This window comes from Platalea leucorodia (genome assembly GCF_965183815.1).
Source record: "Platalea leucorodia genome assembly, chromosome: 17".
Classification (NCBI taxonomy): domain Eukaryota; kingdom Metazoa; phylum Chordata; class Aves; order Pelecaniformes; family Threskiornithidae; genus Platalea; species Platalea leucorodia.
This window is the reverse complement of record NC_138839.1, coordinates 2,872,110-2,884,915: the sequence shown is the minus strand read 5'-3', so window position 1 is coordinate 2,884,915 and position 12,806 is coordinate 2,872,110. Positions and strand designations below refer to the sequence as shown.

The window sequence follows — 12,806 nt, the reverse complement described above, 5'->3', positions numbered from 1 at the left end:
GCAGCAGATGGTGAGTACGCGAGAGCGGGCTCCTCCCTTACCTTCAGTATCTTGTGCTGGGAACTGAGGGCCCCGTATCTGTTCATAGAATCTTGCTGGAAAGAAAAAGATTCAACAGTGCCGTTAGAGCCCAGAAAACCCCAAGGCAGGGAGAAACACGCGCGAGCACCTGCCCAGCCACCGCACCAACAGCGAGTTCCCACTGCCCCTCCGCGCACGCAGGCACGCACGTGGTGGCCGGGAGCAAGCCCGCCGAGGGGACCAGCAGAACGTGCAGCCTCAGCACGGCTGGAAAAGAACCCTTTTAAAACATCCTAGCCCCCAGCTGATTAATGGCACTCTCTCCATTCGCATTCAGAGTAGTTTTCCCCAGTCATCAGTTATTTATCCAGGACAGGCCCAGTGCTGAAAGACGCTGTGCACAGCGAAGTCCCCCCAAAGCAGGCTGAGCGCTCGGCGCAGCAGCTGAGGGGGAGGCAGACAGCACCAGAGCTACGGCTTTCGCCTACGCACAAAAATCGCACCTTCTAACAGAAAAAATTGATCACTAAGCAATTGAGTAAGCCTAAAGCAAACTCCTGTAACTAGGCAGAGCTATCAAACCCAGCTCAAACCAGCAGCAGGGAGGGATTTACATGTGTCCACAAAGGGGCCTGTACCAGTTTAACAGATCTGCTTCTGCCTTGCTAAGGGTCACGTTCTTCCCCTTGGTCCCCAGGGCACCATTCTCCACTGCGGCACCAGTATCTCAACACAGCCGGTACGAAAGCCGCCAGCCACCTGTGCTCAAAGGCTGCGTCCCCACAGCGGCACCAGAGAAGGGACGTGCTGCAGCTTTTCCCATTACGTGCGGTTTTACGAACATCTGCTGGGATCTACCTTTGGGTAGCTTACAGCAACATGGCTGAGACGCTAAGCAGCACCATGGAAGTGCAAACTAACCACCATGCAGAGATTTCCACTACAACCCACAATTTAACTTATACGATAAATACTCAATACGGTATGAAATAGTACCAGCAAATAAGCACAAATTGCAAGGGAGCTGCCCAGCCATTAGAGTATTCGGATATTCATCCATGAGTTTCTTTCTGTAACAGGATGACATTCACCCACAGATGAGCAGGCTAAAAGCAATTCCTCTTCTCCAGCATCTCATCAACAGATGCTCCGAGAAAGGAATAAAACGAGCCTTATAACTTCAAGTGAATCAGACTGTAACCCAGGGCTGCATTTCTTCCTAACCCTCACTGAAGAGGCCTTCTTCTCCCTGCCGAATGAGAAGTCCCCAGGCTAGTGGAAATCATTTGACAATCCCTGGAGACAGAAGACAATGGATATGCTTTCCCCAGCACCACCATGGCTTTTCTCCTCCATGTTCCCTGTGGCGTGCCTTGCATTCAATTTCCCCAGCGCTCTTCTGTACCATGAAACAGCAATTCTCTTTTCGGACTGCAGCACAGGGCTCCCTGCTACACCGGGAGCGGACAATCAAGTCATCTACTCTGCTGTCACACGTGGGAGAACAGGCAGAACAGCTCGAGCGCAACACAGCCTTTCCCCAGGATGAAGTAAATCCTCACACACCAACAGCCTTGCAAGGTGGAGTCGGCCAAGGTTCATCTTGTGCCACACACACGCAGCCTTTCCTGCCTTCCAGACAGCAGCACCAGCCTCAGCCCTCTGGGGTGGTACGAGAAAAATCTTTACCGTTATTACACACACACTCCGAGGAATAAACCATACCTACCTTCTCCTTGTTGAGAGCTTCCTGAGCTTCTAACTTATACACTAAAAAATCTAGACGTGGAAAAAAAGAAGACAATTTAATGAGCTGGAATTTAACAAGGATCTGTTTTATATTTTGGCAGGGGGAGGGATGGAGGAAACCAGCCCCTTGCTGAGCAAAAGGCTGCAACTCAACAAGCTGGAACGCAGATGCTGCTAGGAGACTCCACTCAATGCCCTTAGACAGACGGCACTATTTTCCATGAGAGCTGTCCACCCACCTAGGCTGGCCCCAGCGTCCTTCCTTCCCCATTCTACAGGCAACTGCACTGGTGACTTCCTACTTCAGCACACAAACGGCTGCATTTTGATGTCACTGAAGCGGTAAGGATTTGGGGTGCTCTGAAATGAGAGGTGACTTTGGAAAAGAGAAGTCGAAGCTTCTGTGAAACCAAAAGGAACTCACGGGCTGATCTCATCTGCGCCACCTTCTTAAAATGGGAAGGTCCCATGACAAGACAACGCTTATTAGGATGCTTCATTGTCTCAGTCTGTCCCCACCAAATGCAGAGGCACGAAAGAAGAGGCAGAAATGCAGCTTCTCCCTTAGCTATGTAGCCACATAGCTACAGCCAAACCTGGATGCCGTATGTCAGCACTTCCAGAAACACAGTGCACGTAGGAGTAAGGAGCAGTGATGTTACTCCACATACCAGTTTTGAAGATAAAACCCAAGCTATTAAGTTGCCAACAACAATCAGATGCAAAGGTCTGATATCCAAGCACGCTACTCCACTGAAAAGTACACGTGCTAATCTATTGGCTTTCTACTTTCTGTTGTATTTCATGGTCCTAAAATATCCTGCATATGTCTATCTACTTTTGCAGATCAGCTTTAAAGGATCTGACAGTCTGTATTGTCCATGTATTATGGAGTGCAGTGATGCTAATATTATTAAGCACTTGTAGAGCTCAGCATCTTCAGATCACTTTTATAAGGAAGTTTACTTATTTCCAAGAAAAAAGCATGGTCTCGTGCCAGGTTTAGCTATCACTTAAAGCGCTCAAACACCACGTCATGGGTACCATAACTCACAGATTAGACTGAGGACATATGGAGGAATATGAGGGACCAGAACCCACCTCCCAGCACCTTCAGCCCACGGGCAATGGACAAGTCAGTTAACTATACTCTAAGTACAAACCAGGGCTGAGTCTCACCTGGGGGGCATTCAGTAACATCCACACATGGCCCTGAAGGCAGAAAACGCTTTGGGTACAACACACATCTCCCCACAGGACAGCTGGAGGGTTGGCTGGCCACCACTGTGCCACCCATGCAGAGACTCACCTTCCTTCGTCTTCTTGTGTTCCCCTCGCTCCTTCTGCAAGGATCGTTCTAGCCGGGATCTGTGCTCATACACAACTAGGGAAGCAGAAAGAGGCAGAGCATGAGATAAACCCTGAAATTTGTTCCCACATACTCTTTTCCCCAAAACAAGCCTCTTGCAGGTCATGGGGACCTCAAATCCTGCTGTGGACTGGGCCAGCAAGAGCCCAAGAGAGGAGACTTGGGCAAAAGAGCCTTTCCTGTTTGGAACGGCCTGCATCACTCTGCTTCTAGGCTTAAGCACACAGTAGCTCACATGTAAAATCCAGACCAAGCAAATCAACAGTCCCGAAATACATGCAGATACCTGATGTCCTAAACAACGAAAGGGTCAGGTCCAGCTACAAGCTGTCCACCCTTCTTGAGAAGGAGGCTCACTTTCTTTTGCACTTGAGAAGGAGGCTGAGGGGAGACCTTACCACTCTCTACAACAACCTGAAAGGAGGCTGTAGCCAGGCAGGGGTCGGTCTCTTCTCCCAAGTAACAAGCGATAGGACAAGAGGAAACGGCTTCAAGCTGCGCCCAGGGAGGTTTAGGTTGCATATTAGTAAAAACTTTTTCACCAAAAAGGTTGTCAAGCATTGGAACAGGCTGCCCAGGGCAGGGGCTGAGTCCCCATCCCTGGAGGGATTTAAAAGACAGGGAGATGTGGCGCTTAAGGACATGGTTTAGTGGTGGCCTTGGCAGTGCTGGGTTAACGGTTGGACTTGATGACCTTAAAGGTCTTTTCCAACCTAAACGATTCTATGATCCTTTGTCAACTGCGAACAGATAAGGTCTGGAGCAGGGTGGGGACAGCTGGACTAGGAACAATGGATATTCCTGATATACCACACCAGTCTGCCATCCTGTGAGCGTCTGCACTCAGGTTTTGCTTTGGAGTCTAAGCTGCGAAGCCCAAGAGTTGGCTTTAGCGGCCAGTGGCTAAACGGGCCAAGTCCACTATGAGGCTCAAGACAGCCAGAGCCTCCCAGGTCATCTGTTCTGTAAAGGCATCAGCAGCATGCAGGAGAGACATTTCCCCCCTTCCACAACCCAACCATTAACTGGCCCTCAGGTCCCTAAGGAAAAGTGAGCCAAGCAGCCCCCTCTCCCATTACGCACAAAAGAGCATCCGTACTCTGCACAGGAGCCAAGAAGGGAGAGGGACGCGGCTGCTTCGTACAGCAGCCACATGACAAATGAAAGTGCCAGAGAAGCCTCCTGATGGATGATGATTTTTTAATCCACTCTGATGCCTGAACGCTAACCAAGAGCTTTCCCTGAGTCACAGCATTTAGCTGCAACAGGCTTCTCCGTCCCCTCTGCACAGAGACTGCCACCGTGCCAGCATGGCACTGGGTGGCAATTCAGAGGCGGGGGCGATAAAAGAAACTTGCTTCCAGAGCCAAGATCTTTGGGGGCAAGTCACGCCACGATGCACAGCCTCCAGGAAAATTAACAAAGTGGGGTGATATTTGCATGCACAAAACAAGTGCTAAACCCATCCCTTGTTGAAATCTTGCCAAGCCAAGAGCCCCAAGTGACTCGCGCTCTCACTGCAAGTGAATCTAGAGAGACTGCCAGCTCCCCTCAGGTCACAGGGGAGCAGCGAAGGCAGCTGATGTCCTGCATTCACAGGTGGTTTGCTGCCTGAGAGCAGACACTCCCATCTGGGGAAACAGGGGACAAAACACCCAGATGTATATCTAACATTTCACAGTGTTGCCCATCAGTGGCACCAAGCCTATAGTAGTACAGTTGTCTCTCTCTCTATACACATATATATTATGTATATTTACATATAACTCCATGATTTCTAAGCCAAGCTGATGACATTGGCTAGGTCCAAGCTTGGAATTTTTGCAATACTTTGGTTTACCAGCAGTGGATCTGTTAATATTTACAGTGATCTCCAGCAACAGCCGAGCGCCTGAGCAAATCAGGGGAAAAGGAAGTGACAAATTTAGCCAGGCACGGTAAGCGTTGAATCCTGCGGGTTTTGCCGATTGTAGTACCACTGCTTCCTGAGCCTTCGGGGGCACTACCCCAGCGAGCCAGGTAGGCGAGCAGCCTGGATGCCGAGGGTAGCTAGAGCTGAGGCTCCAGCTTCAAGACACAAACTGAATCCAAACATCCCGGTATCCCACTGTCCCCTGCAGAGCAACTTCAGTGCCTGCAGGCAGTGACCTTTCCTGTACTGAAATTAAGGCTTCAGCAGGACACGACAGGCAAGTCGGCTTTTCCTGGACCACGCCGGTTTTAGACACTGCAGGTACAAGGACTATGCTTTGGGCTCATCATGTGCCAAGCTCGGTCCCACCCCAGACTGGGGAGCCGTCCCCCAGGCATACCTTCGCACCCAGGCTGTCTCCCTGACCCACCCAATTCCCTCTGCCACCTCCGGCCTCCCTCAGGGCACAGGAAGGGCCAGCGTCCCAGGCCAGGAATTCCTGTTGTCACCGGCCTTTGTGACCTTCCCTCATTAAAGACAGACATCCCAACGGTGAAGATGCTTCCCCTGGGCTGGGCCACGTCACTAATATTTTCCTCTGAAGTGAGGAAACTACCATATTGTCCAAACCATTACAGCAGAAATATTTGTTTTCAACCTGGAAGCATTTTTTCCCCTGCTGAGCACACTGGTAAGCAGCAAGCCCATCACTGCCGCTGTCCAAGTGTCTACTTCATGACAACTTTATTTTTAGAAACACTTTTCCCAACAGACTACTCCGATGTCAACCTGAGGGCTTCCCCAGCCCAGCTCAGCACACAAGACTGTGGGTGCTTCTTCACTACATGCTAGAAAGCCTTGTCCAATGCAATTGTCATCTCCAGAACATCAGCCACTTCCCAAAAGATTTGTGAGCTCTGGGCACTCACGTTTCTGCCACAAGCATCTCACTTTCTTGCAGTCTTACGTAGCAGAGCCCCTGAGGACCAGTCTTCCATGTGATGGGAACCTCACACCAGCAATGAAAAGTCACGGCTGCTGGGACTATTAGGGATTTTTACATACTCCGAGCTTTCGGTCTGCATTTGCCTCAGCGGTTCTGGGCTTGGAGGAATTCCCCATGTTGGAGTTTCTCCGTAGGCGTTTAATTTCATTTCCTAGTAACTTGAGTATACTGAAAGAAAACAGAGTCTACGACCGGGTCAGAAACGCAGCCCACAGGGGTGGGTTACCCGCCTCGCCACAGTTGTGCTCCATCACCCCCAACGGCGAAGCGCAGTGTGCCGCAGGGGCAAGCTGAACAGCTACAGCCTCACTCAAAAAAAGCCAAGCACTCTCAGCACAGGACCAGGCAAGTAAATAACTATTTTGTGTAGAAAAGGTCTGCTTAGATGAGCCCAAGCTATCACGTGCTATTGATCTCGCGTAGTAAATGGGAAACTAAGGCACAGGAAAGCATCTATAGCAACAGGCTTGTGCTGACACCCATAGCCACAAATCCTAATGCAAGCACCACAAAGCACAGGAGTCTTCAGGAACAACTCCATATCATAGGCTGCTCATTCAGAAATTTAGGACACAAAATCTGGCTCTCCTGACACTTTTTTTTTTTTAATAAGTAAGATAAGCTGAAGTAACCTCCCGTGACTAGAAAAAAAAAAGTTGTAATCTCTCCTGCCATTCCTCCAGGTCTCCAGAGGCCAGAAAAGGTGGGCTCAGCTTTACATAAAGCAGCAAGCAAGTGCTGCGTGAAGTAGTCTCTCTGCTCATCTCTGTGGTGGAACACAGCACCAGCTTCAGAGGAGAGGAAGCCAGGAAGTCGTTAACAATTTGCAATTACAAGAGAGGATGGAGGGTGGTCAGTGTCTAAAGCCAGGCTGGAATTCAGCCAGAACTCAGCACTGAAGTAACCTGCTGCCAAATGAGCTAAAATGCAGAACTTGAACTGCCGAAACAATGAAACCCCTTGCAGTGCCTTGCCTTTGGGAAAGAAGAACAGGTCAGGCTTTCCACAGACTCATTCCCATTTTAAAAGACCACAAAGAACAGGGTGGTTGTGTGAAGGGGTTGCCTCATATGCCACAGAGTGTAAGATAAACATCTGCCACGGAGAGTTTGAGTGATTCCAGTCTTGCCAACAGCCCCAGGTTTTACGCTCCTTCTGCTCAAGTGGCTCCACGTTACCCCTGCCTGGGAAAGGCAGGAGCGCAGGCATCAGATTCACTGCTCTGGTTCTGCTAAAACTACGCACACCGCGTAGTTCCTTAGGCCATTTCTACACCAAGAGCACGTATCGTGCAAGGAGCCATCACCCTGCCCATGGCTCTCGGCACGCAGAGATCACCACTAACTTCCAGACTGCACCGTGCCCCTTCCCCTCTCATAGCTAATCACCCAGAAAATGCTTTCTTCTCCATCGCTCTCCTTGTTAGAGGCATCAAATACTCCTGCCAGTCTGCATCCAGTCACATCACAACTAAGCACCCACGGCACCAGTCACTCAGGCTCAAGAATCATCCAGAGCAAGGGACAAGAATGAGAGCCAGGCTCATCACACCTCCCTCTCTGATCCAGAGAGATGGCAAAGGAAAGACAGAGTGGGCAAGAGACCCAGTGGGGAGGCCAGGAGTGCTGCATTCGCAGGCTCAGCCACTGTGCAATGGCAGCCTGTGGAGAGAGAGCAAATGCCTCCATCCCGGCCACCAGTTTGGTGTGCCGTTGTCAGGCCACGTTAGGAATGTCAGATAGGAGAAGATGGTACTATAAATGCACCCTTCCTTCCCATCTGTTCCAAGAGTGCCATTTGTTAGTGAACCGACCGAAATAAAATCTCTCCGGTTTCGCGCAGAACCCCCAGGCAGCAGCACGCTCCTACGTGCACAGGCACACACCTACGGACGGCGGGAGGTGGCAAAGCAACCCTTCGCCTAAAGCCACCCGCTACCCAACGCAGCGTGGCGCGAGTTTGGGGCGGGGGCCGAGACAGAAGAGATTCACCCGCAGCGCGCACCAGGGCACGGCTTGCCAGACCGTGTCTCTAATCCCCTCTGAGCCTCGCGACACGGCACCAGAGCCCCCAGATCACAGCCCCTAAGGGAGAGCCCCGTATTCGGCAAGGTGTCTCCATGCACTTTCAGACATGCCTCCAACCCTGCCCAGCAGAAAGAGAAGAGATGGAGGGACAGAAAAGCCAAGCAGATTTTCCTCCTGGATTGCATCTGGACCACAATACGAAAAGAGGGTCTCCTGCGTCGCAGCAAACAGCTGCCTCTGCATGGCTGGGACAAGGGCACCAGCCACCAGGCAAGGGGGCGGGCAGGGTCACACACGCCACGCCACCGCCCTTTCTTCTCACACAAGCAGTTTTACCCCACAGCAAAGTCAGCAGCTGCTTTGCTCTTATTTTAAAAGAGTCGATGGGATCCCTCTCCTTGCGTGCAGCCAGGAGAAGACAGCAGACGGGACGGGCAGTGCAGGTTTCAGGACAGCTTCGCTCCCTCCTCCACTTACTTTCCTCTTCCCTTCCACTCAACTCCTGGCCCAGCCCTACACTTTCAGGCTTTATTTACAGAGGCTACCAGAAGCATTAACCATATATTGTACTCGGATATACGAAGGGTAGGAAATACTTGATAGCTGAAAGGAGACACCTGAAGCACTAGTTAAACAGTACTGAATTCCACCTTGGAATAACACGTCCTCCTGTTGTACAGCTGGAAAGACAGAAATCGGATGCAAAAGAGACAGCAATTAAAGTCATGCAACAAGTCAGGACAGGGGCAGGGATGGAGCCCAGAGCCCCGACTCCCCCCTCTCCCCGGTTCAGCACGGAGGCACGCGGGGAGCAGCGCTGCAGGAGGGCAGCCCGACAGCCGCGGCCGCACCTGCAAGGTACCGCTGCGCTTTAAGGCCTCCCTGAACACGGCTCCTATCTGCCAAGCGCTAGGCTTCTCCCACCAGCCAAATCCAAAAAGAAGCTTTGGCTTTGTTAAAACTGTTGGACAAGTCAATGTCTTCTCAAAATAAAAAGGGTATCCATGGCAACAAGTGTATTTAGGAACGGAAGGACTGACAGAGGGTTAGAAACCCCAGCAACAGGCTACAGCTCTGCCATTCAAACATATTTGGGTGGAAAAAATATGATGAGCCTGTCTCAGCTGCTTGCTCAAGCCTGCTGTTCCCAAAACTGGGGTTCGTTGAGGTTACCGCTGTCATTCCCTGAGGAACCAGCCCCTCTCTCCAAGAGATGCTGGCACACTAGAAAGCAACATGGGCCGACTTCTGCCCTGCCGATCTTTGCATCTCAAACACAGGAGGCAGGTGGAAATCGCTGTGGCTGGGACTGTGCAAGACACTGGGAGCTGTAGCTGTTTGACTGCCTTGTGATGGAGTAAGAAGAAATGGAAACAAAACGTAAGATAATAGCAGTGAACCTATACACACTAGATCAATTCACAAGATTGATTGTTTTTTTAAAGCATGTTTTCTTGAGAGACAAGCAAAACATACACCACACTCTGCTTTCCCAGTTTACAGGTAGAAACACACAGCCCTGAGCAGGAGAAGCATATAAACAATGTCACATCTGCATCACAACACTGCACACAAACCCACCAGAAAAGATTTAACCCTAAAAAGGACATACGTTGAGTCACAGATCGGCCGAATCCCCCAGCAATACAGGCTATAGAAACACCGTTGCTGGATTTGTCAGCGGAGGTCACGATGGATACCCCGTATTTGATGTTTGCCTGAAGAAGAGCTCTCAATTTAAATACTGTAATCTAAACCCACTTGTTAGAAGAAAAAAGCGTTAAATGAATCTCTTGACCTTGAGTCACTAGAACCACAGGCAAACGATACTTTGCTCACACAAAATTCACTCCAGAGCCAACGCGTCCTCCAGCATTACACACAACTGCTGGCTACCAAAGAGTTGGATTCCCACCAAACCTCTCCGCAGGGAACGCGGCAAATCCCTCGAGAGACCCCAAATGTAGCGACAGGTGCTGGGGACGTAGCTCCGGCAGACGCAGCGAGGCTAGAAGGACAGACTAGACCAAGAAGATAAGAGTTCAGCAGTGGAGTAACGTGTCTTCAGCCTTCCCTACTGACACCTCTCCACAGGCTAAAATGTCATTCTCCCCCAGACAGACCTTTGTGTAAGGAGGACAAATAAGGGGAAAAGGAGGAGGGGGGACATACACATTATGCTTGCCTTCCGCTCTTCTGGCAGCTCTTGCCAGAGTGCTGGTCAGCAGGCTCAGAAAAGCCACTTCCTCCTCCTCCTCCTCCTCCCTGTTCAGGGAGCTCCGTGCTGCAGCACCCGTCAGCCCCAAACAAGCTGGCAAGACTTTTCCAGTCCCAGATCAGTCTCCTGGGAAGAAGATGGGTTTGTTTCCCTGCAAAGGCAATGGGCAGCAGACAGTATGACGACAAACTTTACTAAAGGAGCCCTTGCCTCTCTGTTCACTTTCCGGACAGCCGCTCCTGCAGGCTGGAGAGGGGAGCCACATCTCCGAGCCTGCCCAACCAGCCCCTAAAGGCTCCACATTTCAAGTGACATAGGACCGGTCTTTACGGCCAAAGGGATCTACAGGGAGAAGAAAAGGAATAGACGTGACGCAGCTGAACTCACCCACCCAGCACACTCCTTTCCCCTTGCTGCTGTGAGCAGCAATTCAGATTCAAGGCTATTCTAATTCTAGACAGCAAAGCGGGGGGGAGCAAATAGGCGACAGCATCTTCTTAGAGCTCCTTAAAGCCAAAAGCTGAGCCTCGCTCCACAAACGCACCCCGCTCGTGGCGGGGCTGGGCAGCCAAAGCCCAGCAGGTCAACGCTGGGCGAGAGGGAAGTTCAGACAGCGTGCGGAGCGGGAGAGCGGGCCACTCACCTTGGAGCTGGGCAGACAGAGCCTCCTGCTGCTGCTTGTATTTCTGGGCCAGGGCTTCGGCGTTGCGCACCTTTTGCTGCAAGTGGCTGTACATGAAGACCCCCGAGCCCAAGCACGCCACGGTCACCAGGCAAAACCCGGTCTGCAGAAGCCCCTTCTGCCTCCTCGAACACATGCCGGTACCCATGATGGGGCCGAAGCAAACCGCTGTCGCGCTGCCTCTCCGGCGCTGCTAAAGCATCTGATTATTTTTGCCCAACAGCGCCTTTCCTCCGCAAATTCGCGGATCCCTCTGCAAGACGCGATCAAAGTCTCGCCTTCGCTCCCTTCCAGCCCTCAGAGAAACAGCAGACGCTCCGGCAGCCTTTCATTCCTCACTGCCCACCGGAGCGAAGCGCAGCACAACCCCGGTACCCGAGAGGAGCGGCCCCGGTGCCGGCAGCCGCATGCAGAGCGCTGCGGGGGACCGGCCCGGGGGGCGGCGGGGAGCCGGCCCAGGGGCGAGAGGAGGAGGAGGAAAACTTTTGCTTCCCATGTGCTGCAGCGGAGGGGGGGCGGGACGGGGGTACGGCCGCCTTTGGCTCTGCCCACCTCCCCCTCTGAGCACCCACCGGAAAAAATAACCCGGCGGGAGGAGAAGCCCTGCTGCCCCCTCCCCGCGGCGCCCGGGGGAAGCGGCGGCGGCGGGGCCGGGAGAGGGGCCAGGAAACCGGCGGCGGCATCCGGGCTGCGGCGGCCGAGAGCCCGCCCCGGCGGCGGGGGGCGGGCAGGGCCGGGCCGGGGGAGCGCAGCGCCCCGAGCCCCCCGGCGGCGGGGGGCGGGCAGGGCCGGGCCGGGGGAGCGCAGCGCCCCGAGCCCCCCGGCGGCGGGGGGCGGGCAGGGCCGGGCCGGGGGAGCGCAGCGCCCCGAGCCCCCCGGCGGCGGGGGGCGGGCAGGGCCGGGCCGGGGGAGCGCAGCGCCCCGAGCCCCCCGGCGGCGGGGGCCGGGCAGGGCCGGGCCGGGGGAGCGCAGCGCCCCGAGCCCCCCGGCGGCGGGGGCCGGGCAGGGCCGGGCCGGGGGAGCGCAGCGCCCCGAGCCCCCCGGCGGCGGGGGCCGGGCAGGGCCGGGCCGGGGGAGCGCAGCGCCCCGAGCCCCCCGGCGGCGGGGGCCGGGCAGGGCCGGGCCGGGGGAGCGCAGCGCCCCGAGCCCCCCGGCGGCGGGGGGCGGGCAGGGCCGGGCCGGGGGAGCGCAGCGCCCCGAGCCCCCCGGCGGCGGGGGCCGGGCAGGGCCGGGCCGGGGGAGCGCAGCGCCCCGAGCCCCGCCGCCGCCCGCGGCGCCCCGGAGGGCGGGCGGCTGCCCCGAGGGGACCCGCGGCGGGGGCCTCGCCTTGCCCCGCCGCAGCAGCCCCCGACCGCGGCGGGGCCGAGCGGAGCCGGCAGCCCCGTCCCCCCCAAAGCAGATCCCAGCCTCTCCCACGCGTGTTCTCCCCTCCCTTTTCTCACCTGGCAAACCCACAGCCTCCGCCTGCTGCTAACAGGCGGCAGGTGAGGGACGCTGCGGTAATTAACAAGGAGGACAGCTGCAAATGATTTCCTTAAAACCTGACGGTTTTTTTCTCTGCTATACTGGACACTTTTTCTCCGCTACACTGGACACTTTTAGGACTCAGCTGGACAGGGTGCTGGGCCATCTCGTCTGGACTGTGCTCTTGCCTAGGAAGGCTGGACCAGACGATCCCCAAGGTCCCTTCCAACCTGGTTTCTATGATTTTATGATTCTATGAAGAGCAGTGGTTTCTCCTCGGGAAGATGCGAGCTGATAAAGGCGTGAGGACAGTACAAAGAGAAGGGTGTAAGATGAGTTAGGCTTTTACAAGGTGTCC

The 12,806-nt window shown here is 54.2% G+C and overlaps 1 protein-coding gene across 4 annotated transcripts in view; it reads right to left on the bottom strand.

Annotated features, from left to right (window-relative positions):
- Nucleotides 1–11,212, bottom strand: part of LOC309598423 (uncharacterized protein) — a 35,469-nt gene extending 24,257 nt beyond the window's left edge. For all 4 annotated transcript variants that reach the window (XM_082328985.1, XM_082328986.1, XM_082328984.1 and 1 more), the window contains exons 1-4: nucleotides 10,946–11,212; nucleotides 3,080–3,154; nucleotides 1,751–1,800; nucleotides 42–95 (exon numbers count right to left, since the gene is read on the bottom strand). In XM_082328985.1, the coding sequence (XP_082185111.1) occupies nucleotides 42–95; nucleotides 1,751–1,800; nucleotides 3,080–3,154; nucleotides 10,946–11,132 (366 nt within the window). In that variant the 5' untranslated portion in view covers nucleotides 11,133–11,212. The remainder of the gene's footprint in view (nucleotides 1–41; nucleotides 96–1,750; nucleotides 1,801–3,079; nucleotides 3,155–10,945) is intronic.
- Nucleotides 11,213–12,806: the final 1,594 nt, after the last annotated feature.